Here is a 27207-nt window from a genome sequence, read left to right on the forward strand (position 1 = left end):
TTGTGTGCGTATATACATTTGTGGTATGTCTGTGTGCGTAAATATACGTATATTTAATCTATATGGTCAAAGCTTGCTATACAACCCAGTAGTCGGCTTTCACAAACCAGAAGCGGGTTCTGTATTCAGCACAACAGTACGGAAATATTTTTGATACTTATCTCTGAAATTTTATAAAGGGTTCTGTAAAATATAATAAAAAATCTATCTTGTTTCATCCTGTCTTTATGTGCCTGCCCTATTTTAATTGTTATTTCTTTTCATAGATCCTTATATCTCCCTGAGTCCTCCATGCCTCACTGAAGAGGACCGATCAAGCCTAGAAGCTATACGTACAATACACAAACAAATGGATGATGATAAAGATGGTGGCATTGAAGTGGAAGAGAGTGTAGAGGTGAGAGACAGTGCACTAAGGAACTGTTAAATGTCACAAATGCTGGTGCTGTCAATTGCTGAGGCTTCTAGGTTTTTACATCTGGCGCCTACGTGTTTGTAGCATTTTATATTGATTTCTACGGGTATAGCTGTTTCAGGCTCCTATAAAACATGAAGTTTGCTCCCAATTTTGACTCTTGGGTTCTGCATTGCATTTGTTTGGCATTGCACTACATGAAATAAGTTCTATGGCGTTTTTGAGTATTTTTGGTTTTAATGTTCCATTATATAACAAACAGGCTGCTACAAGTGCATTTTCTACAAGTGCATTTGCTGAAAACAGCAAGAAGCCAGTTATGTTAAAGCTTTAATTTGTTACCAAAGTGTACTTGAAACATTGGAAGCAAGGTAGTCCACTCCGTGCTTAAGGAGGGTTAATAGCAGAATAAAAAAGATACGGTGGGGTGGGTCATATCTCCTTCGGTGGTGTATTGGTCCTGCTCTTTCAGGACTGCTGAATTCAAAATGTGATATATGCAAAAGGAACGAACAGTTTGTGTTTCTGTATCAAAAGGACCTATAGCTTTTGTTGCTTTTGCTTTATTGTAACGGTAATTGTTTTTTGATATTTGGTTTAAACGCAATATATGTGGCAAAACTAACCACAGTTTTGACTTTGAAAGAAAGGAAATAGTTTTTGGGATGGATAAAACATAGAAATCCTGTTTAATTTCTGCGCAATGTGCATAGAGGTCTTCTCTTGGAAGCATAGGAGCTGGTGAGCAAGGAATGAGGTGTGTGTGTGTGTGTGTGTGTTGGGGGGGGGGGGGGAGTTCTGCAGAATTCAGCTGTGCATTTGCATTGAGGAACCAGATCTTATGTAAGGAGGTTTTACTGATAGATAAACGGGATTGCCTCCCAGCAGACGTGGGACAGCCTAAGAGAGTCTAAGACAGGGGTGTCCAAGTTTTTTCTGCAGTGGGCCACTTCATCAGAATTGTATACGTGCGAGGGCCGCACTCATTTTTCACTGAGAGAAAATATGGCCTTTAATAAAATATGTAGATTAAAATAAAGTAAATGACACAAAACCTTTACTTTTCCTCTCACTGATTTCTGGGATTTCTGGGCCTACAAATTCAGGATTCTGGATAAGTAAAAATAAAATAGTTTTATTTATTTTAGGGATGAACTAAAATGAAAATTCTGGACCAAAACCGAAAATTCAGGGTTCACTTAGCCGAAACTGAAAATGACCCCCCACACACTTTTAATAAAAGTAAGTTACACACCAAAATTGTAAAAAAAAAATATATATTATGATTGTTAACAGCAATCTCAGGCATACCCAGATTCCAGCATGTACTGCTTGGCTGGGCATTGTATTTTTTGTCCAATTTTAGTGTGTAACCACACTTTTTTATTAAAAGTAACACAACAATATGACTTGGCATGATAGGAGTGTGATTGCTAACAGCAAACACACTCTTTTTATACCCAGGCAACCAGTGAATGCTGGAACCTAGGCATGATGGGACTGTGATTGCTGTTAGCAATCACACTCCTATCATCCCAAGTCAGCCAATACATGCTGGTACAGGGTGGCTGTAAGTGCAGACCCCATACTGCTGGCAGCATCAATACACAAGGGGGGCAGCTAGCCAGGTTTCAGCATGTACTGGCTGACTTGGCGCATGATAGTAGTTTCTTTGCTAACAGCAATCACAGTCCCATCATGCCTAGGTTCCAGCACTTACACATCCATGCTATCACACACACACAAATTCATTCATTCACAGATTCATTCCCTCAATCAGACATACTCATTCACACAACCTCCCCCACCCCCTTACCTGCTCTACAGCTCTCAATGCCGATCAGACTTCAGCAGGGGGCGTGGCCTCCCTCGTTCTCCCCACAGAGGAGGCAGGACTGGAGCAGAGAATAGCCCCTCCCACAAGTAAGCAGCAGGGCTCTTGTGATCCTGGCTGCCGATCTCACGCGGGCCGCACCTCGAGGTTCCGCGGGCCGCATGTTGGACGCCCCTGGTCTAAGACAATACCAATGACTGATTAAGGTTTGCATCTTTACTTCAAGAAAAAATGGCGGACTTGATAAGCCAAATCTTTTTATTCACCTTGGTTTTAAGTAGTTTTACTGTAGAGAAGTCCAATAGAATAACTGCATGTTTTTCAAAATCCCACTGCTCCTATTCAACAATAGGTTTAAGAGATTCAAGTCTATTCTGGTTAGGAACATTTTTCTAAAAGATATAACGTGTGCAAGTCATAATTTATTGATTATAGAATTAAGAGAAACATAAATGTCAATCCAGAACATAGAGAATACATTTTTTATTTTTTTTTTACAAAATAAGACAAATCTAGAATATATTATTAAAATAGATTTGTTTTTTGCCTAAGGCATGCAATTGGTGTTAATAAAAAGCCACAGCAAGAGCTCATCTCAATAAAAGTGTGTGTGTGTGTGTGTGTATATATATATATAATCTATCTCTAGAGGAGTATTCCAGGCTGAATATGATCCTTCAAAAAAAAAAAAAAAAAACTGGGCACCATAAACAAACTAATAATGGAACATGAGTTTACTTCTGTGATAGGTTTAAAATTTCTCTGGTCTGGATGGATTTGACAATTTTTTTTCTAGAAAATTTTGAAGGAGAGTTTAATAAAACACCTTACTGTTACTTTTAATGAATTTGTAGAAAATAATATCCCAGAGGAGTTTTTTGGAAGGTTTGTATAGGTTGGAGTCTAATTAAGCAGGTGTTGATTTATCCTACCTGTAATGGGCATAGGATAATAAACTAAACAACAATGTCAGTATGGTTCCCGACAGTATATTACATTTTTGGTATCAATTGAAAAAAATATTTAAATACAATAATTTCTGTAAAAAATTAAGGTTATGTGGGAGGATGACTGTGTTTAGGTTTGCAAAGATGGATATCTAGCGTAATATTAACTGTTAATAACTTACTGATAAATTCCATCAATTACAAATAGATTTCTGTCTACCAAATATTAAACTATATAAGACTTTTTTTTAAAACTGATTCTGTTTTATAAAGCAGATTGGAATCCCTATTGGTTAATAACAAAGATTATCATTTAAGCAGTGTTTAGGAGTACATTACCACTAAACAAAATCAAAGAATTTCCCAGCTATGGCTCTGTATATTTAAGAACTAAAAAATATATAAGTATTTTTGAAATACCAGTATATCTCACACACACACACACACACAACATTATGATCACTGACAGATGAAGTGAATAACACGAATCATCTTGTTATCTTGGCATGTGATAATGGGATATATTGGGCAGCAAGTGAACATTTCATCCTCAGAATTGATGTGTTAGAAGCAGGAAAAATGGACAGGCGTAAGGATCTGAGCGACTTTGACAAGGGCCAAATTGTGATGGCTAGATCACTGTGTCAGAGCATTTCCAAAACTGCAGCTCTTGTGGGGTGTTTCCGGTCTGCAGTGGCCAAGAAAAGAAAAGCGGTGAACCAGAGACAGGGTCATTGATGCACCTGGTGGGTGAAGGCTTGTCCATGGTGTCAAATACAACAGACAAATTGCTGAAAGAGTTAATGCTGGTTCTGATGGAAAGGTGTCAGAACACACAGTGCATCGCAGTTTGTTCCGTATAGGGCTGCGTAACCGCAGACCAATCACCATGACCCATGCTGACCCCTGTCCACTGCCGAAAGCGCTTGTGTGTGTGTTTATGCCTTTAAATTGTTGGGATTTATGTTATTTACATATTATTTCCCTTACTTGGATTTGAATATATACATTTTATGTTCTTTTTCCAATGTAAAAAAAATCCTATTTTTTTTTCTAGACAAAAAAGTATGTAAATAGCTCTAATACCTAGAAGTATTTGATAAACTTATAAACTATTATTACCGTACTTTGTCATTGCCAAGGGCCAGGTGGGATTTGGAACGTGGTTTCCTCCTGCCTCTTCCTTCTGTGTGCTCCGTGAATGTTTGCACATTAAGAGCGGCCTCTTCCTCCCTTATGTTTTTCAGTAAATCTGATAAGAAAAATGGTGGCTAAAGAGATGGCTAAAATGGTGGCTTCATGATTCTGCAGTTTCCCACACAATGCTTACATGAAAATTAATTATAGCTGTCACTTGTTCCCTATTATCACAGGTTAGACACTCAGAGTCGTAATCGGCACTATATTACGCTAGATCCATTACAAATCGCTTGGCACATTTTTGCATATTATATGATCAGAAATCGCCTGAGCTTTTATAACATTTGTGGTCAAGTAATATATTCATTGAGGGGCTTGTAACTGGGATTTTACTGTTTTTTACAAGCAAATAAATGCCTTTACAATAGACAAATATTGAGGAGGGGGTCTTAGGTTAATAGCACTAAAATAGTATTTTCCTATAAATATTTTCCCTTTAAGCAAAGTTAGATTTTAGGCAGCTCACTAGAGGCAGTGAAGGGTTAATTGAATTGTACATTTTGTAAATATTTTTCAGATTATTGTAGTGATCTTTGCCAAGTCTACAATGAACTTGTGCTTTGTGCTAAGCTTTTAGAATAGGCTTATAGTTTTAAAAGCTTGAGTTTGAGACTTGATATTAAAGATACATTTTGCCTTTATTTGTTTTTTGCTCCGCAGAGCACATGGTAAACATAGTAGTCATTGCATTCATTTAACAGGCCTCTGTACTGAAGTTCTTTTTACGTGGAGGTCTTTTCCTGGGGACCCCTATTAAAACATTTTTTAATGTGTCCTTTTGTGGCTGGATATCTTTTCTTTTTTTTTTTTTTTTTTAACTTTTCTTTTCATGTAATCCAGTGAAAAAAATCTACGGCGTGTTGGAAGAATAGGCAGTATCCAAGCCTGACCTTGTCATCCTCTTAAAACATGAAAGCGTCATGGTTGAGCAGTATATTAACCTTATGAGTGTATGGCAACCCCTAGCTTCGCTCTAGAAATGAAAGGTAATCAGCCGTGTAGTGTTCTATTTCTACCCATGGGATAAAGGAAGGCAGCTGCTTTTATGTCCATTCTTTGAATGTCCGGTGCATTTTTCGTGTTCTCTGATATCTATTCTGTTCTGCCAAGAGTTTTTTTTCCAAAAACGGTTTATTAAGATACTGTGAGATAAATGTAACATTATCTACATGCAGTTATGATACTGATCCCGCAGATCTTAGTGTTCTGTGTGTGACTTGACAGACAAACGGTTGAATTTGCTTTGAAGGAAATACCTAGAAATATTCGGTGCTTGAGATACGAAGCCTAATATTTCACTGTCTTGACTGTGCATTATTGAGCCCAACACAAGAGAGTTTCTCTGGCAAGACAGAGTCATAGCTAATGGGGAGGTGGCCATGTTCAGTCAATAATCTGCTTCAGCTTGTGAACGTTTCCTAGAATCGTATGATACATTTGATCGATAAAACCTGAACCATCATGACATATCTAGAACAGATGTGGCATTGACATGGTTATCTTCACCAGGTAGAATAGTGGAAATAACCTCTGTAATACCCTCTTTGGTGTGAAATGGTTTTTGTTAGGGCTTTATGCAAGTCCATGTGAAGGCTCTTAGCCTTTGCAGAAGCTCTCGTAAGTGGCATTTTTCTTCTAACCTTTCTAGTTGGTTTTCTTCATTGATTACGTATATCAGGAAACCCTGATCATTTTTACCTATGCAAATAATACTACATTATAAAGTACAGCTGTTCAAATATTTGTGTACATGCAAACTTTTTTCTCTCCTGCTAAACTAAACCTTAGGTTATGCAAACATTTGTCAGCAACTGCAGACTATAGTCTACGGACAGTGGGTGCGGAAATAATTAAAATCATATATAGTTAAATGCTGCAACAAGGAATAGGCTGTTCTGTTTACCTTTAGATGACTTAATATGATCATCGATTTCTCTAAATAGTTTTGCCCAAATCAGGACACTTGCACCCTGGTGAGTTTTAGGGAAGTTTTTATAGCATGTCTGCGGATGCTTGTTGGTAACCCTGTTTCACGAACCCGATTATCAGTTGATCCTTGGTACGTAACCGATCTCATGCTTCCAAACGTGCCACAGTGTTCTTGCTTTGTTAAGGCTCAGTGGCTCTTGAATGGCTGCCACCATACTTTCTCTGTTGCAGAGCTATAGTCTGTATTCACAGAAGTAACAAAATAAGGCTGAACAGGGCTGCTAACTTCCTTCGTCACAGGCCTTATGAGCTGTCTATGTGGATAACTAATTGCATTAATACATTTAAAAACAAAATTAACGGTAATCTTTCTCAATGTGCCTAAAAATAATGTTCCCTGTAAACACGCTTCAATGGGAATACTAAGAAGAGTAAAGACACCATTAAACTGTATAGCAACTCTAGAGGAAATTTTTTGGGCAATAATTAGGTATCGGTTGGCAAATTTGTTCAAAACTCTAAACTAAAAATGAGTGTATTCTTCATAGGTCATAGGGTTTATAATGGACCGCCAACAGCATTTTGTAGACATCTAATTATCTATACAATAATATATAATATAATACGTCATCATGAATTTAACTTTATATCTCCACACATCAATTGTATACAGATAGTCTCTGCATTTTAAACTCTACCTGGCATGACTTGTTGCTGTGTGTCTTTGGTTTACTCCAACATGACCAGAAAGTTTACTGTGCTAACTAGTATATCTCATACGTCCTCCCCCAGTTTAAATGAGGGCCTTTGGGAGGTTTAGTGTTCCTGCATGCTTTGGTTCTGTCTTCTCTATGAAATTTAATGCCAAGTATTTTAAGTTAAAATGATGCACCTGTTTGACGTTATGAGCAACCTTTACCAGGAAACAAGCGCCAGTTCGTCAATCTAATCAACTGCTTATGTGTCAGGGGAATCCGAATCCAGTCTTGCTAATGATCGGCCCATTATGTTTCGAGGAATGCAGTTCTGCTATAAACGATGGCGCCTTTTAGTAGACGTGCTTATTGACGAAGTCTGTGCTTCATACATCTAGATAGTTTTCACCCTGTCCATTTCTTTCTGAACAAGGTTTCGAATGGTTGAATAATTGGTTAGACGCATAAATAACAAGCTGGTTCTGTCCTATAGTAACACCAAAAACAGACAATTGTCTAGAGACATTAATCTTTCAACAGTCATTCAGTCACTAGCTACGTGCCCAGCTCTACATGTTACCGTTTATTGTAATAGTAGTAATTAATGTATGGAAATGGGAGACATCGTGCCGGCTATCACGTTTTAGCAGGTGGTGAATGTTGTTTTTGTGGATCAGTGTCTTTAATTAAACTTGCAGACTAGTTCTGATGTAACCTAGCAGGACTTATCCTTATTACGTATAATCTGAACTTCAGAATTTGACCCAGCTGAATTTATTCATAATGAACCCTCTGACGGTTTCGGTATGTATTAGCTGAGAAACCATCGGATCAGCTGCTCGGTTTTTTTTGCATGTGCCAAGTACGAGTCACATAATGTGTTCAGTAGAGTAAAGTCCTTGCTGCTATGTTCAGTTTGTTATCAAGCTGAGCCTGAAATACTTCACTTTTTGACACAAAAATAACCCCCTTTTTTGCTTTTCTACATGTTTGTGTTCGTTTGCTCTCCTGGAAATAGAGAATTTCACAGTGAATGTATGAAAACGTATTTGCCAGTGATTTTTTTATTTTTTATTATGGGGCAAGTATTACTACAGTAAAAGTAAAGTTAACGTCGCTGGAAAAGGGAATGGAAACCCACCCTATTCCGAATCTGTGATGTACATTTGATAAATGTGGTGACTGAGTGGACCTTTGCTCTCTGCTTGCCAGTAGTTAATACCTCCACCCGTAACTGGGCCATATTGTTATTACAGGACCCATCAATGACAAACACTTGTTTCCTCTGCAGATTTACATGGCTAATACCCATCCTGTCCTTTCTTCTTATCACGGCTAGTTTTTGGCGTGTGTGTGCGTGCGTGCGTGCGTGCAGCGCAGAATGGCCCATGCCATAAAACAGTTTCTCAACCTAAACAGAGATGTTGCATCTGCTGTTTCCTTAAAGACGAGGCGTTAATAGTTTTTGTGTGATTTCTATCTTTCGGCTCACTAACTTTCTTTACAATAACTAGAGCTCCAGCAGGCTAGAATAACATGAATCAGCAATACACAATGTCACAAAGAAAGAAAGAAAAAAAAAAAAAAGTGACCTTTCTTGCGCCTACCTACAAAACCAGCAACACCTTATACATATGTGGTTTCCTCATCCACACAGTGTGTAACAATATACAATAAACATCCAACAAAATTGATATCTAATAAGATAAAACAGAACCTGGAATATCTGGAAATTCCTGGTTCAAAGGATCTTGCAAACAGATATCTTGAAGAAAGATAAAAAAAACCCGTGTAATACAGTACATATACCCCCCCCCAATGTTGGATTCACTCACAAACTGGGAGGTAATATAGGCTCATCAAAACTTCTGTCATGGATCTCCAGATGTCCTCGGGCATGCAAGTACCAAAAATTGGGTGAAAAAGAAAAGAATGGTATCCTCGGTGACAGGTGCTGGTATTTTAATTCGACATACAAAATAATTTTTTTACAATGAAGTAAAAACCTATTAAAAGTTGCTGTAATTGCTTTAGAATTACATGAATGGTGCCTTAACCAGAAAAGCTAGGCTTGTGCTTGATTTCACAGCTTTGTATGTACCGTGAAGTGTACGCGTAGATGTTATTTTCTGGATACATTGTTATGTAGCCAAACTTCCGAAATCCTAAATGGGAAATTAGCATGAGAAAAGGCCCAGTGTTCTGTACATCCCTGCCGTTATGTCTTTGCTAATGTGCTTAGTGAAAGCATCTCATTTTAGATGCTATGGAGCGCAACCCTTTGGCTGCAGCCTTTGCTTTGGGTGCAGCGGCTCAACCTGAAATAGGGTCTATGGATCGGCTGACAATCTGCTCACAATAATTCTTTCCAACCATTACCAGTGCACAGTTCTCGTCTTGCTTTTATGATGTAAAATGGATTAAAGAGACAGTAATCAAATGCTATAACCTGCCCTGCACCTTTCAAATTATAAGCAGCCATTTTTTTCGTCGTGGATTTCAGGATTCAATACATGCTTGCCAACAATAATAGGAAACAACCATGCTGGTTCCCCTATTAACATGGAATTCATTGATCGTTTATATGAAACAACTTCTTGGTTCCATTGTAGTGTTTAGAAAATTAAATGGTGCATTTGTTTCATAATGTACAATTTGTGCTGTTATTTTGCTGCATACTCTTACCTCTTATATTTATTATCCATGTTGCTTTGGTTTGCTGAATTTATTTATAATGCTCATATATAATATTTATCACATAAAATTGTATAAAAGGAGTGAGCTTAGATATACCTTTGTTGGCAAGTTTACAAATCATTGTGCATTTTTCCATGAAATGCCATAAACCATCCTCTAGGTTAGCCGTTTGTGAATGTTAGGGTGCTTCTGCATGTTCTTAAATGCATTCTGTGATATTAAATAATTATTTTGATTTCCCTTTCATGCTTGCCAGCTAGCTACAAAGTAAGTTTTCATTCTCTGTGTGTGTGTGTCCGCATTTCATGTCATGCCCTTTTGAACATGTTTTGTTTTGTGACGTACACGTCATACGTGCTTTCAAACTCATGTGACGTACGGTAAATATAATTTGGGATAAAAGGCATTTAAGATGTGTGGGGGTTTTTCCCATTAAAAAGTCAGGGGTAGCATGAATGTACGTGCGCTTGTTAACATCGGTGTTTAGGGTTATAGCATAAGCTGAAAGCAGTGAGATGCCATGTTTCACCTCCTTTTCACAGTGGGATTGTGCATGATGGTGAGAACTCATTTAAGGCAGATAAAAGCTTTTTAAAACTCTTCCTTTTGCTAAAGAATGACACTGACCATATTTGAGTCTACTCTGCATAGAAAAAGATACAATTCCTCCATGTTATTAAAGAGAGTGGGTAACTGCGCTGCACAATATTTCAAAATGCTTTCTTGTACGGGTGATTTTTACAATGTGGAGCTCTATATTAATCAGCACAATTGATACCTCTTGCTGTGCAGATGTCACAACGGCATCATAAGTGATCATCCACTGTATTTCTGAGTTTTGTTGGCCATCTAGGCAGTCCATTATATATATATATATATATATATATATATATATATATATATATGTGTGTGTCTGTCTGTATGTGTGTGTGTGTGTATATGTATATATATATATATATGTATATATATATATATATATATATATAATATACATATACACTCACTGGCCACTTTATAAGGCACACCTTGCTAGTACTGGGTTGGATCTCTTTTTGCATTCAGAACTGCCTTCATTCTTCGTTGCATACTTTTTACAAGGTGCTGGAAGCATTTATCAGAGATTTTGGTCCATATGGACATGATGGCATCACGCAATCGCTGCAGATTGGTCATCTGCAGATCAATTATGCGAATCTCCCGTTCCGACACATCCTAAAGGTGCTCTATTGGGGAATGTGGAGACCATTGAAGTACAGTGAACTCATTGTCATGTTCAAGAAACCAGCCAAAGTATGTCAAGCCAATGTCCCCACACCATTACACCACCAGCCTGAACCATTTAAACAAGGCAGGATGGATCCATGCTTTCATGTTGTTTATGCCAAATTCTGGCCCTGCCATCTGACTGTTGCAGCTGAAATCGAGACTCATCAGACCAGGCAACGTTCCTCCAGTTCTTCATTGTCCAATTTTGGTGAGCCTGTATGAATTGTAGCTTCAGTTTCCTGTTCTTAGCTGACAGGAGAGGCACCCGGTGTGGTCTTCTGCTGCTGTAACACATCTGCTTCAACGTTCGATGTGTTGTGCATTCAGAGATGGTATTCTACATACCTTGGTTGTAATGAGTGGTTGTTTGAGTTACTGTTGCCTTTCTGTCATCTCCAACCAGTCTGCCCATTCTCACAACTGCCACTCACAGGATATTTTCTATTTTTCAGACCATTCTCTGTAAACCCTAGAGATGGTTGTGCGTGAAAATCCCAGTAGATCACCAGTTTCTGAAATACTCAGACCAGCCCGTCTGGCACCAACAACCATGCCACGGTCAAAGTCACTTAAATCCCCTTTCTTCCCCATTCTGATGCTCGGTTTGAACTTCAGCAAGTTGTCCTGACCACTTCTACATGCTTAAATGCATTGAGTTGCTGCCATGTGATTGGCTGATTAGTTATTTGTGTTAACAAGCAATTGAACAGGTGTACCTAATAAAGTGGCCGGGGGTGTGTGTGGGTATGTATGTGTGTATGTGTGTGTGTGTGTATAATATATTACCCAGTTCTAAAAACACAAGCTGTTTTAAACATTATGAAAATGAGTTACTAGCCAGCTGCAAATCTTCCCTACATGCTTTTTAATTAAAATCCTCATTCAGAAGGTACATAGACCCCTTTCATTTGCCCACCCTTATCAATTTCATTCACCCCACCCTCTCTTCTTACCATCATGCTGTAGGTAAAAGCAGCTGCCAATCATGTATGCTAGCAAAACATCCGTGTTCAGATAACATACATGTGATTGCGGCTAATCCCTTACATTTCCACCGTACATGAGCAAGAAGTGTATTGTGGCTCAATGGAGTTCATGTATTATCCATAGAAAATAATTAACTGAACATTTTCCTAGGAAATACTGCCTAAAATACTAGGTACTTGATAACTTTATGTAGCAAAATACTTTTTTTTTTTTGTAAAGAAATCGATGCATAATTTTTTACTTCCGAATTCCCTGTGAAATTACATACTAAACGTCGGTGAGCGAAATAAAGGCAAATATTCTTCAAAGCGTTGCCAGAGTATTTAATTCACATCCTCGCTGCGGTGTACTGTAGGAAGTGTGCAAATTTTCATGTTTCCTTGTCAGATTTAAACTTTGCAGTGATGTGTTACAGAGCAAATCTGCCGATGTTATCAAATGGGTTTCCTGTTTTTACTGCAGAAACATTTTTATTTTAATTTAGATTTTTCAAGAGTGCTTACATAATATATATATATATATACACACATACACACACACACACACTATATAATATATATGTATAGAATAATTTGAAGACGCACGTGTAGGGCAGTAGGGATACAGTATGCTTATTGTAACTTGTTATAGTGGTATTCTTCCATAGAACAGTCAGTCCAGAGACTGACTTATTGTGAGCGATTGGCAGTTAAGGTTCTTCACAGGTTGGTCTAATAATCGTTTTAATTATAGAACAAATACATATTAAAGGGACCCTACAGCCATCTTCCCTCCGCTAGCGGTATTGTTCGGCTGTGCCTTCGTGGTAAATTTGCCACGGGTAAGCTCCAGCACTGGCTCGGTTGGGCTTCCTGGACACAGAAAACTGCGTTCCTGCCACTGATTGTGTCTACTTTTATCAGTTTTTGTCCAGCATGTTTTGTATTTTGTAATCCTGCAGGTATCGCACAGTACTTTAATATACATTCTTTGTTGGTGAGGCTGAGTATGTCCTATTCCCTCCCAACATCTGCTTAATATCAAGACTTCTATGGGTCTGCCTGACAGCAAGGATATTTTCACCAAAGTATTTTATTCAAAAAGCAAAATATTGTGAGCGGCAAAAGTGGTTTTACGGCTTAGGGCAGGAGTAAGGGAGGTGATATTGTGTCAGTCTTTCTAGAGTCACTTGGTGCGTGTTTAATCCAAGTTATTGTAGAACCCTTTGGGTATTGTGTTATAAACAAGGAGTCCGGCAGGTTCTAATACAAATGACGCACGTGCGTTTGGTAATTTATTTGTGTGCTTCCTGTGTGGGTTAAGCACAATAGCTTTCTTTCCTGAGCATACAGAATTGGTGTCATTTCCACACACAAAAAAAAATCAACTACTACTATTAATAATTCCTTTAAAAAAGTTGGTCTCTTTTATTAGCTAGTGAAGTACTGGACAGGTTGTAGTTATTATTTTGTTTGGAACTGGACTATTACCATGAATTTTTCCACCTAAAGATTAAGGCCGTTTAGGTTAATGAAAAGTCTGTTTAACCAAAGCCAAAATGTGATGACCTCCGATTTAATAATAATGCATTGGTAATGTTTTGCTGCTGCACCTTTTGGCTTAAAGTATATTACAATATTTTGGGGTTTTTTTGTCCATGTAGTCTGATCAGTCACTTTGAACCGTATGGACTTTCGCAATATTATTTAAGTGTGTTTTTAATTTGTTTTAAATGCCAACCAAGTAATTTGTGTATAAAACTCAATTATTTAAAAGCAAAGGTTTGGGAAACACCTAGTTCAGGTATTTATAATGATCTAAAAAAAAAAAAAAAAAAAGAGAAGAAGGCTTTTTCCCTGAACTGATGTTGCCATTTTAGGCCCAGAAATGTTACTCCCTATTTCTGTCCAAGTAGAATGTTAAATGTACTCGGTCGAATAGCTCAAGTTCTTTATACAAGGAAATGCCAGCTGCAGTACCGTATGGGGCAAGTGGCTGCAGCAAACCATAGATCTACAATATGTATGTTAACAAATATTGTGAATATATATTTGGTTCTAGTACTTTAGTAGCTGGTTCTTAGGCACCTCCTATGGCCGCCCCGTGCATCCCACCTAGAGGGGCCTGGCATAGTTTTTACAAACACAAATCTCAATAAATTTCTGTGCGCTGTAAAATAGGTGTTAGAAATGTACCTGTTGGATTGCAGTAGCAAAGCTAGAACTTGTGTTTGTCTTCCGTAATTTGTAATGGAAATAACTCTTACGCAATAGAGGATGCCATAAATGCAGGCATGCTAATGGTCCAACAATCTTGTGCACATAACAGATTGAGCTGTTCTCAGTGACTAGAACATATGGACTATTAGAATGGCCATTTTGTCTTCTGTAATGACAAGATATGTCTGGATATAAAGTTCTGCTTTAGAGAGCCAAGTAGGCTACCTGAGTTTAGTGACATGATTAATTTTGACTTGGTGGTTTATTGAGCACCATTAGAAATACGTGTAAACCTTTCCTTCCTAATCACCTAAGAGTCATAGTAATATTTGAAAATATAAAAATATTTATGCAAGCTCTCTCTAGTGAATAGACATCCTCTGTTACCCAAACTGCATTCTGCTGTATATTATCACTGAATTTCTTACTGGTAACATTTTCCTTAGTTTAGTTATGGAAAAGAGCCCAGTGTTAACAGATGTCCTTAAATGGACATCTTTACTTAACACTGAAAAAATGCTACATCATGCTATGCAGGTATATTAACTAAATCTACTTATTCATTGTAGAAAATCAGACATTCACTAAGGACTTGACAACAATTATGTGCTGTAGGCAAACACTTTACCTATCTTTTCTTTTGCTATGTGTTGGGATGGGAATGTGATCACATTAGTTTGCTGGTAGGTTGAACATGTTCCTATGCAATATGAAGGGCAAACTATCCCCTATAGTAAGAGCTGAGTTGGCCCCACATATAATGCACAGCCATTTCAGTCATTCTTAGATGAGAAGCTCGCTGAGGTTGTCCCATTGTTTACATTGTGAAATGTTCAGTTCACCTCCAAACCCCTAAAATAACAGTTTAGTGGATAGACCACTTAGTGTGCCCAGCTATAGAATTACCTCGGGTCTTTTTACACCACGTGCCACCAGCGGCGCTTGGGTAGCTGGTCTGTTACTACAATTTGAAGTCTCGTAGTCTGCCGTAAATTCTCACCAGATGAGAATATTGAGAATATTGGACCTGCACTAAACATAGTAATTGTTGACATTGATATTAACTAGTCACTTTAGCAAAAAAAAAAAAAAAGGACAAAGAACCTTTTGTGGGAGCTAACTGTGTGTGTTGTATTGTGTTTCAGTTTCTCCGTGAAGACATGAACTATAAGGACGCATCACACAAACATAACCATTTGCACAGAGAAGACAAGCACATAACCGTTGAGGATTTGTGGAAGCGATGGAAATCATCTGAAGGTGAATAATAGTCCCTTAGACTTTTTATCTGTTATCTACGTATATATTGGAATGCAATGTCTTTGACTTAATGGGATAGAGGCTGTTGTGATTTTTCTTCTTTATCATCTATCTGGCATGGGCATATTATCAAATGTCCCTTCATGGTAAATTTCACCTACAGCCGGATGCACTATGCCAGGGGTGTCCAAGTTTTTTCTGCAGTGGGCCACTTCATCAGAATTGTATACGTGCGAGGGCCGCACTCATTTTTCACTGAGAGAAAATATGGCCTTTAATAAGATATGCAGATTAAAATAAAGTAAATTACACAAAACCTTTATTTTTCTCTCACTGATTTCTGGGATTTCTGGGCCTACAAATGCAGGATTCTGTATAAGTAAAAATAAAATAGTTCTATTTATTTTAGGGATGCACTAAAATTAAAATTCTGGACCAAAACCAAAAATTCAGGGTTCACTTAGCCGAAACTGAAAGTGACCCCCACACACACTTTTAATAAAAGTAAGTTACACACCAAAATTGTACAAAAAAATTATATATTATGATTGTTAACAGCAATCTCAGGCATACCCAGATTCCAGCATGTACTGGTTGGCTGGGCATTGTATTTTTTGTCCAATTTTAGTGTTAACCACACTTTTATTAAAAGTAACACACCAAAATTGGACAAAAAAAATCAACAATATGACTTGGCATGATAGGAGTGTGATTGCTAACAGCAAACACACTCTTTTTATACCCAGGCAACCAGTGAATGCTGGAACCTAGGCATGATGGGACTGTGATTGCTGTTAGCAGATTGCTGTTAGCAATCACACTCCTATCATCCCAAGTCAGCCAATACATGCTGGTAGAGGGTGGCTGTGAGTGCAGACCCCATACTGCTGGCAGCCTCAATACACAAGGGGGGCAGCTAGCCAGGTTTCAGCATGTACTGGCTGACTTGGCATGATAGGAGTGTGATTGCTAACGGCAAACACACTCTTTTTATACCCAGGCAACCAGTAAATGCTGGAACCTAGGCATGATGGGACTGTGATTGCTGTTAGCAATCACACTCCTATCATCCCAAGTCAGCCAATACGTGCTGGTACAGGGTGGCTGTAAGTGCAGACCCCATACTACTGGCAGCATCAATACACAAGTGGGGGCAGCTAGCCAGGTTTCAGCATGTACTGGCTGACTTGGCATGATAGTGTGATTGCTAACAGCAATCATAGTCCCATCATGCCTAGGTTCCAGCACTTACACATCCATGCTATCACACACACACACATTCATTCATTCACAGATTCATTCCCTCAATCAGACATACTCATTCACACAACCTCCCCCACCCCCTTACCTGGTCTACAGCTCTCGATGCCGCTCACAGACTTCAGCAGGGGGCGCGGCCTCCCTCGTTCTCCCCACAGAGGAAGCAGCTGGAGCAGAGAATGGACCCTCCCACAAGTAAGCAGCAGGGCTCTTATGATCCTGGCTGCCGATCTCACGCGGGCCGCACCTCGAGGCCGCATGTTCTCTTAAAAAGCATTATTTTTACATCATTCCCAAGCCTTTGAGTAAAGCAGCTTTTAGTTTAGACATTGCAAGCTGTATGCTCAAGGTGTCTGTCAGTCTGCAGAGTGATCTGATCACACTGATTTTTTTTTTTTACCATTAGAGTTATTCCTACTGTATATTTTCTATAGCAAAAGTTTAAAAGAAAACAAACATTTTAAAAACAGAGGTTATGCAAGCAAATACTCATAAACAGAATTTATTTGGGATCTTATTAAACAGTTCCTCCACAATGATGTGAGAGACTGATAGTCATACAGAAATCTATTACTTTAAGTTATTGCTGCTAAAGGTGGTTCTACAAGCTATTGAATAATAAGGTGTTCTTAGTTTTTCCACACACTGCTTCTCCATTTTGGGTTTATTTTTGTTGAATAAATCATAACACGGTGTAATATGTTATGTATTGTTCATCTGAGGTTCTATTTACCTAATTTTAGACCTAAGGAACAGATTATTTTTTTGTCCTGATATGTAAAACCATAGAATTCAAAGGGGGTGTACTTTCTCTTTCACACGACTGTATATGATTTGGCTATTGTACCTGTTTCCCAGGCTTTGTTTAAGGGAAGGGATTTTACATATAAAATCTAAATCTGGAAAATGTTACCTTGTCTTTTTTTCATTTTGCTTTCCACTATTTGAAATTCATTCTTCCTCATTCATAAACAGTAACCGGAAAATCTCAGAACATGCAGTGTAATAAAGCTTGCAGCTGAGGAATACATGGCACGTACTCATGTGCCTACCCAGAATCCCTTGTGGTTGTGGCAGCACCATGAGATGTCTGAGGGAAAAACAAGCCCTCTGGCTTGTCTGGTCTCTGTAGATGAGTGTTTAATAATGCTTCTACTACCCCCTTAAATTATAACAACACAAACTTTGGTACAATTGATGCTAATTCTGTATATAAATATATAGAACTATTTCTATTATTCCTGGTAATTATCATACAGTATTATGGTAACCCAGTATACATGCTCTGCCAGACTGAAATACTTTATGTCTAATTTGGCATCCATTACTTTTGTATGGGAGAATATAGAGGGTGAGAAGTTTGGCGATAAAGGTCTACGTGTTACTCCACTGAGTTCAGCTGAATTAAGGAATTGGATTTCAGGAAAGCTGTGCCAGCTTTAGAGGTTATAACCTGAAGGTGAAGGGTGGGTTTGAGTAAGTACCAACACAGTAATGCGGAGACAGATCATAAATGTTTATTCATTACATACATATATATATATAAATATATATGTGTGTGTGTGTGTGTATATAGTATAATAATTAGTGCATAACAGCAGATCATTATTTTATCAGGCTAGGGTGGGGTATCAGCTTGTCAAGAACAATCTTTGACTACAGGACCACAGCGCAATAAATTAACTGAAAGCTTTATCTTGGTCTTGTCTTATGTCCAGTAGGTTCCCAAGCTCATGTCATACATATGAACCTATAGTAATGACTACATGTCATTACTATATTAACCCTTGCAGCATCCACTGGCAATTGTAATTCTACCTTTTCGAGGCTTTTATTTCTTAAAAGGAGATTATGGCTTCTTGCTCTGGTATTTTTTTTTTTTAAATATTCTTCCTCCATATGATTTTTGAATTCCTTATTCCTATAGATGTTTTTCCTGATATGTATCTTGACTTATGCTCCCTTTTATGGTACTTTCGAGATATGCATAGAGAAATCACCATTTTACCTAATTTTCTAGATGTTAAATGCAAGCTTATTCTGGAACCATTATATGTGGCTTTGTCAGTGAAGATGGCCAGAAGTCCTAAACGATTATTTGGGCATAAAGGGCAAACTCCCATTGTCTTGTGACAAATGCTGATAAAACACAGCATGCCAATGGACATAAATTAAAGAATTAACAATGAGGTGATGTATTGCTGAAGTCAAAGTCTTTAATCTGTGTAGCGCGTTTGTACGTTTTTGTTATGCATGAAAAGCATCACTGCACAGGTAGGTTGAGACTAAGTAATTTTGTGCATTCACAAGCTACCTTGACAGAATCTTGTGTTTTGTCAGTTTTTGGGGTTTTTTTTTTTTTTAGTGGTTCTCCAGCCCCACACCCCACATCGCTAACATGGTTAGATTGAAAGTACGCTAGCTAATAATCTTGCCCAAGGTTTTCCATGGGGTGTCCTTATTTTTGGATTTCCTCCATGTCCACAGCCTGCAGTAAATCCTGTCTTTACCGATCTCTCGCATCGTGCCTTTCCCAGATGGATTTAGCCCGTCATATGGTGGTACTAACCTGTGCTGACATCAGACATTGGTACATGAAGCTGCATATTCCTGAAAATAAATTGTGCAATGCGTGCCTTGTGTATGGGACTTCCGACACTCTGTGTTTGCGTGTACATGTATGTATATACATACGGGGAGGTTCTCTTATGAAACATTAATGAAAGTGACAAAATACTAATTACATACATATTACATACATAATACTTCCTAAAGAATGTAAATGGACTGAATGGTGGGAGTTCCCCTGTAACAGATGGTTAAAATGTATTTTGTTGTAAAAATAATTCAGCCTATGTGTTTGCTATTTAGGATTGTCTCTTTTTTGCAAAAAATCTATTAATCATTATTCCCAGCGTAGAAAAAATATTACGCTAGAGTGGTGAGTCAACTAACAAAAGAAAATCCAGTACAGCCTGTAAGTGTTATCCACAAAAATGTTCTAAATATTAATCTGGATAAGAGGTTGTACAATGAATGATTGTAGTAAGGCTGGTTGTGTGAAAGCTGGGCAAGCCGTGACACGTACTACTGAAGCATTACGTTTGATACAAAACTATCACCGTAAGAGCAAATCTTTTGGCAAAAATCTGGCCAAATTCATCACCCAAGGATGGTGACGTGTAAAAATGGTTTTGAAGGCGTTTGGCCCATGTGAGAATGTCAGTGCGTGTCTATGATGTGTGCTTATCAGGCACGTCATTGCTGTTTGTATGTATATAATGTCGCTTGTCAGGGTTATGTAAGCTTTATAAGGGGTGGTTGGACAAAAGTCTCCAGAAGCTTATTTGCTTACTCTCTGTCCACATAAGAAGTTAATAACAGAACTTTAAATGGTTTCTTGCTTTTGTCTAGAATTGTTTCCTTAAAATGTTTTTCTGCTTTGCTCATTGATCTTTTCAGCTATTTAAATCTTGAGGCTCAATTAAAGAGTAAACTGACAAAAGTCAGTTTTTTGGGGTTTTTATCTTTTTTTTTTTTTTTTTTTTTTTTTTATTTCTGTTGGCATTCTGTCATAGCTAATGAAATACTCACCTTTTTATGTTGCTGTCTGACAGCATATGAGCTGTAGTCACTGTAATGCTGAAACCAGGGGCTTTCGTTCAGAAACAGTACAGGAAGTCACCCGGTCTAGGTAATAATCACTTTTATAATAGTTCATTCAATAATGATATATAATAATCATTGCTCAGTGCACGAGATCTTCCCCAGTCTTACCTTGTATTGTACCTTTATTTCTGCAATGGTTGCAATGATACCTTTTGAAGAACAGCATCAGAAATGAATTTGCTCCATAAATGGTTGCTCTTCACCAGGTCAACTTGACTACCTTATTTGTCAGAATTTCACATTTAGCTTCCAGAATGGACGAATACAACCAACTTCAAAGTCTTATTATAGATGCCCCAGGAAAGACCTTTATGGTACATTATTTGGCCCAAACTGTGGCCACCCAACCATGAGGGCTGTTATGTTGTGAAAACATCAAGGAGTGACAACCGATCAGCTGCAGAGTAGTAGGCCACACAATCTCACAGAACAAAGCCGCAGATTGCCGAATCCTGTAATAATCACCTCTCCTGTATTGAAACTCTCTGTAAAGAGTTCCACGCTGCCTGTGGAACGTTGGCACGTAAGTTGTTCAGGAGCTTAAGGAATTTGTCTTCAAAGGCAGAGAGCAGTTGCATACAAGCCTAAGACAGCGACGCCAAGCCTCAACTGGAGTGGTGTAAGATTTTCCAGCATTGGATCTCTGGGGTGATGAATAATGCTTCACCATCTGACAGACATCTTTCAGTTTTGCGAAAGTCTGGACAACGCTGCTTATCTTCTCAGTACCAACTGTGAAATTTGGTAGAGGGTCAACCACGTATAAATGATTTCATAATTCCAATACTTAAAACTACCTTGTTAGATGTGTCCCCATTTTTCAAATTAGAATAAAAAACAGAGACTGAGATCATTGAGTTGATGCATAAAAATACAGTATTCTGCTCAGAACTGCTGTTAAGCAGTAGGTGCAAAGCTAAAGAACTGTGTGAAATGACTGCCTGAAAACCGAAAAGTCTTACTACTTACAAATAGATCACTAGCATGTCAAAGGGGTGCCTCAGCCATCATATGCACTTTAATGCTGAATGTTTCATGTAAATTAACATTTCTCTCTTGTGCGAATGCCTGGAGGGATTCATCAAAAATCCCTATAAGAATTTGTCCTATTTTCCTGCTCCTGGGCTTGCAGGATGTGTGGTCAGCTGAAATCATCTTCTGCTTGCCAGTGCTTACATGCACCATAGCCATAGTCTGGCAGTTCCAGCGCCTGCTCATGCAATACTTCCAGGGTGTAAGGAGATTGGTTTCAGTGAAAATCAGACATTGGATGGAGTGGTGTGCTGCTGCTCTGAAGCTGAAGCTACACTCCACTAAAAACGCGTATTAAAGTACTGCTTTGCTATTTATTCTTCATTAGCGGAACTGCATTGGTCGCTGTAATAAAAAATAGATTCACCCCCAGTGACACAGATGATGAGGATAGAATGGTGTAGTTTGACTTCAACAACTGTTGAAAAAGACAAAATAAATATACATACACATGGTGAGGATAAAAAAAACCCTGCATACACTGCAGTGTTACCCACTACATACTGTGTATTTGTAACATGGCATTCACAGGACAAGTGCTAACCAAGTAGCAGTCTCCTTAGAAGATAATGAAGCATTTATTGATAATTGGTAAAGATTTGTTAAGAAAAAAAATACATATCTTTTAAATCCAGTTATGCTGTGACGTTGGGTATCGACTGTCTAATTCCATAATGATGGTATAATAACCATGTACTTTTAACGCAGCGGTAAATATTAGGGTACCAGGGGTTTGTTATATTTCACATTTTAGTAGGAAAGCCTGAATTCACATACTTTAGCCTCATTTACCATGTTGAAGGCGTTTTGATCTTTGCTTGTTTATAACATATTGCGCATTTCTGCAACAATATCTTCCCTAATTGAATTCTTTCACAGTATTTATTATGTCATCGGCTTAGCGTGCATGTCCAAGCCTGTAATGTGCTATTTCATTAAGTTATTGTTATTATGTTTAGACCCTGATCTTCTCTTTTGTTGCAGAGTTTTAAACAGACATCATCCTTAATATATTTAATCTGCTTAGTGTGAACTAAAAGAATGCCTATGTTTTGCCCTAGATTCACCCAGGTAATTCTTTCCCTACTGTATTCCGCAATCATAGCTTCGCAGCTTGATGCATAATCATTTCCAATGGAATGTTAAGCCACCCGGAATTTAATTTAAATTTCCCCTGCCTGTTTTTGTTGCTAAAGCTAGAATTAATTTACCAAAGTTTAACTTGGCTTTATAAATAATATAGCGGGGGGGGGGGCATCACTGTCACTGCATTTTAGTGGTTAATGTATTTCGATTCCAACCTCCGGCTTGTTAGCTGTTAAGCTCTGACCAGAATGAAGCACCCTGGTTAAAATTAAACGGTTGTGTTCATCCCATCTGCCTTCAAGTATAGATTTCATGACCAATAATATTTATAAACTGTCGTCCTCGTATACATTCTGTTTCACAAGCACATTTAACCCTTCCACACCGGCTATTTTATCCTTCATGTGAATAAATGTATTAGTATATTGCTGGTGTATTGCTCGATTTTCGTATGGAATGTCTTCATTTTTCTTTTATTTTAGGTTACATTCCATTTCATTTATATTTTCATGTTTGTCTTGTCAATTCATTTCTTAAAAAATGCCTTTTCTATAAATGTATTTACGTTTAAACTTTAGTACTTTTTTAAAAATTAATTTCTATCTTCCCTATTTAAATTTCTCAGAAAAGCTCCATATTTAGCTAGTATAGGTTACACATTCCGGTCTTTTGAATTAGGTTGTCGAATATTTCAGAATTGGACAATAGTATCAGTTTGTAAATACGTCTCCTGTGTGGATTAAAATGGAGCTATGCAATTTGTTTGTGAATTTGTATTATAAATCAGTCCAATCTTATGTTCTTGTAAAAGAAAGCTTCTTTTGCTGTTCAGGATAAAATTACTTATGTTTGGACTAGATTGAATGTAAGCTCATGAGTTTATTAGATCAGGATCCTCCCTTTAAAAATAAATATGCATTATGAAGGGTCTACTATTAGTGAGCGTCTCGTAACCTCACTGGCTGACCTTGAATACTGCACAGTTAATGTTGGCCGATTTGCCAGGTTAAGTTTTCTTTAAATAGTGAAGTTGGGTAGTTGAAACTGCAGCTCGCCCTCAAACATTTCAGTGAATAAACCCCCTTTGTGTTAAATTACACGAGAATCCTTTTCACTTGCTTTTAATCCCCTGTTGAACTTGGTCTGTCTGTGACCTTAGAGACTGCAGTTCTAGAAATCAGCAGTGGCTGACAGCCCATATCGAATGTCTTCTAAGTCACCTGAAGCTGTGCTGTCGGCACAGTTACTGGGCTAAGTCTGAACTACAGGCCCAGAATCCATTTGAAAACGTAGTAGAAAATGCTAAGCAAACCTTCTAATCTGGATGAGCCCTCCAGCTGCAGTTTAAGATCACAAATAAACCAATTTTTAGGGTTTATTTATTGTAAGACTTGTATATATGTTCTATTTCTTTTTTTCCCAGTTCATAACTGGACTGAAGAAGAGACCTTGCAGTGGCTGCTTGAATTTGTGGAACTTCCGCAGTACGAGAAGAACTTCAGGGAAAATTCTGTGAAAGGAACAACTCTTCCAAGGTAACTTGCTTAATGCTTTTTGGTTGACAAAGCATTGTGCAGTAAGTAAAGTTGTAAACATCAGTAGCTGGACCATGTCTACATAAGGAAGTAGAATTAAGACATAGGCCAGTGTCCTCCAGCCTAAGTTACTCATGGTAGCAAAATAAAAAAGCCCTCTTAGTTTCCATTTTTGCCTGAAAATCAAGGCAAATTAATTAATGGCTCTGCAGGCAGCATGAAATCTTGGATAACAGCGATTAAATTTCTAAGCCACTTTTAAATATATATGATATAGACACTGATATACTATATAGTACATCTCAGAGCTTTACAACTCTCGCACAATAAACAAAACAAAAAACAAAAACGAGCACTTTAACCCATGTAAAAATCAACACGTTTTTAAAAAAAACAAACACAATAACAGCGCCTTGTACTCAAACAGTAGAGAATGCCTTCCTTATATTAGGTGGCCTGTTACTGTTTTTCCATGTGTGAGATATAACGTTTGAGATGCATGGCCTTGTGCAGATCCTAAGTAAATATATATATAATCTCCACTTTTTAAAGTTAAATACACCCGTTCGTGTGCACTTTTTATATTAGGTTATCTTGTGTATGAAAGCTTTCTCGGTTAAAGAACAACCTGCTTTATCAAGTTTTCTCTTAATACATCCTTTAATTTTTAACATATCAACAACCATTTGCACTTAAATAGTATATAGTAAAAAAAAAAAACCAAACAATCTGCAGTTTAATTCTGTCTGACAAGGGCTATTTTTGAAGCAAATACAGACAAGCCAGAAGACATATATTACTCTAATTTTTAGGCCACTTGATAAATGAAGGTGGTTATACGTCAGGTCAAAAAAGCTCATTGATTTGGTATAAAAATATATTCTGGTGCAATACTTTGAAAAGCGGCCTTATTACCATAGCATCCAACAGACATGCGCTTTATGGTGATTAGACTATTTTTAAAACTTGATATCCGTTTCCTTTTTGATGTTACCCCGGTTGTGTAATTGAATGTGCTGGATTCATAGCGTAAACAGTAAAATGTACATTTTACTACAAAACTATGTGTACATGTAAAGAAATATTAGTCTGATCTTCGCCATCAGTAAGATGGCGGCCGCCCTGTAAAAAAAACAATCAAGTTTTAAAAGTTCGCTAGATGGTCTCCAGACCCTCTAGAGAACTCTGGCTCCACTTGCAAGTCAATGGAGCCCAGCTTTCTAATCACAATGTGATTAGTAAAATATTCAAAAAATAATAATAATAAAAAAAATAATTATGCAGTGATGTCACTAGAGTATTAAAAAAAATAAAAAAATAATAAAATAAAAAAATAAAGTTTATTATTTTGAGCAGGTGCTAAAATTTCTCAAAAATCTCAACAAAGAGTTAAAATAAAAGCACTTCAAATACCCAAGGGGTGTCTAATATTAAAAAAAAAAAAATGGCTGATGGGGTAAATTGGAGTATAGGTATAGGTACAGACTGACCAAAACGGAGAAAAAAAGCGCACTTCCCAAATGTGGCATTTTAAATCTCAAACACGACAAACCCATGCATGTGGGGTATCGCTGCACTCAGGAGATGTTCCTGAACACACATTGGGGTGTTGTTTGACAGTGACATATACCAGCACCTGTATATCTATAACTAAAGTACAATTTGTGTGAAAAGAAAAAATAAAACTACTATTACAAAGTTTGACAAAGTGTGGTTGTATAACTGTTGCATGGAAAGGGTTAAAATAACAGCATTTGAAATACCCTGGGGTGTCTAGTTTTCAAAAATATATGGTTTGACGGGGTTAAATTGAGTTAACTGGCTTCAAAGATGTTCCAAAGAGGAGATGGAGGCAGACTGACCAGATTTGTTAAAAAAGGTTTGGAAATCATAAAACGCTGCTTGTACTTATTGCCCTATAACTTACGAAAAAACAGCAAAAAAACATAAAAACATTGGGTATTTCTAAACTCAGGACAAGTAGTAGAATCTATTTAGCTAGTTTTTTTACTTGCTTTTTTAGGTGAGTAAAAGATTTTTAAAATAAGTCATAAAATGTGTTTTTTTTTCAATTTTTCACCATGTTTTTTTTGTAAATTTTTTTTATAGTAAATAAGATGATACGATCAAAATAATGGTATCTGAAGAAAGCCCATCTTGTCCTGAATAACTTATGTGGGTACACTAAATGGGTGAGGAGAAAATTAAAGCTGAACACAAGCACCACAAAAGTATTAAAACAGCCTCGGTCCCACAGGGTACAAAAAGAAAAAATGAGCTCGGTCCTTAAGGGGTTAATCCATGATTGAAACAGTAGCTGTGTGTTTTTGTTTATTTTGGGTTCTATATATTTCTATGTGCAATAGTAACACGAATATAGGCAAAATGTATACTGTACAGTTTTTATGGATATTGACGCCATTCACACATACATTTTTTTTTTATCCCACAGGATAGCAGTAAATGAACCATCGTTCATGATTTCACTTTTGAGAATTACTGATCGTAGCCACAGACAGAAGCTCCAGCTGAAGGCTCTTGATGTTGTTCTATTTGGACCATTAACAAGTTAGTGTTTCCGTATCTTCCCCATTAAGATGGAACATGTGTATTGTATCTGTAATTAGTTTCATATCGTTTTTTTTATTTTTTTTTTACTATAACTGCTTTTAATATATTTTTAGGACCTCCTCACAACTGGGTGAAGGATTTTGTGTTGACGGTTTCTATTGTGATTGGTGTTGGAGGGTGCTGGTTTGCCTACACACAGAATAAAACATCCAAAGAGCATATCTCACAGATGATGAAAGATCTGGAAGGTCTTCATAAGGCAGAGCTAAGTCTTCTTGAACTTCAGGAAAGGTAATATTTTAAGAGTTGATAACATTAATTCAGTAATGTGAATAATACCTAAACAACCCATATGTCTGAATTGATACTTCTGGCTCTTGTTAAGGTTGCTGTTCCACCTACCGTGACAATTTTAACGCCAAAGGCGGCATTAAAAACATAATTCCTGGTACTGTTGGTTTTGAATCACGTAAAATGTTGTCTTGTTCATAATTGTTGCTGGCAACAGTTATTACATGTTGGGTACACAAAACCAGACTTAGCAGTAGAGTATTCAAAACTCTATATTGTGCAAAGTTTTTATCAATGTTTAAGGACTAAATCCTGGCCAGACCTCTTTGGAATTT

General features: G+C 37.5%; 1 protein-coding gene across 3 annotated transcripts in view; it reads left to right on the plus strand.

Annotated features, from left to right (window-relative positions):
* Nucleotides 1-271: 271 nt before the first annotated feature.
* The window catches only part of LOC149281340 (stromal interaction molecule 2-like), a 34960-nt gene continuing 8024 nt past the window's right edge, over nucleotides 272-27207 (plus strand). For 2 of the 3 annotated variants that reach the window (XM_089499412.1, XM_089499414.1), the window contains exons 1-5: nucleotides 275-397; nucleotides 15314-15428; nucleotides 23899-24010; nucleotides 26463-26578; nucleotides 26695-26872. In XM_089499412.1, coding sequence (XP_089355538.1) covers nucleotides 350-397; nucleotides 15314-15428; nucleotides 23899-24010; nucleotides 26463-26578; nucleotides 26695-26872 — 569 coding nt within the window. In that variant the 5' untranslated portion in view covers nucleotides 275-349. Of the gene's footprint in view, nucleotides 398-15313; nucleotides 15429-23898; nucleotides 24011-26462; nucleotides 26579-26694; nucleotides 26873-27207 lie in introns of all 3 variants that reach the window. The other variant, XM_089499413.1, reaches the window with a different exon arrangement.

Source organism: Sceloporus occidentalis, unplaced genomic scaffold, assembly GCF_023333645.1.
Source record: "Sceloporus occidentalis isolate IW3139 unplaced genomic scaffold, rSceOcc1.0.p SCAF_135, whole genome shotgun sequence".
In the NCBI taxonomy this organism is placed as follows: Eukaryota; Metazoa; Chordata; class Lepidosauria; order Squamata; family Phrynosomatidae; genus Sceloporus; species Sceloporus occidentalis.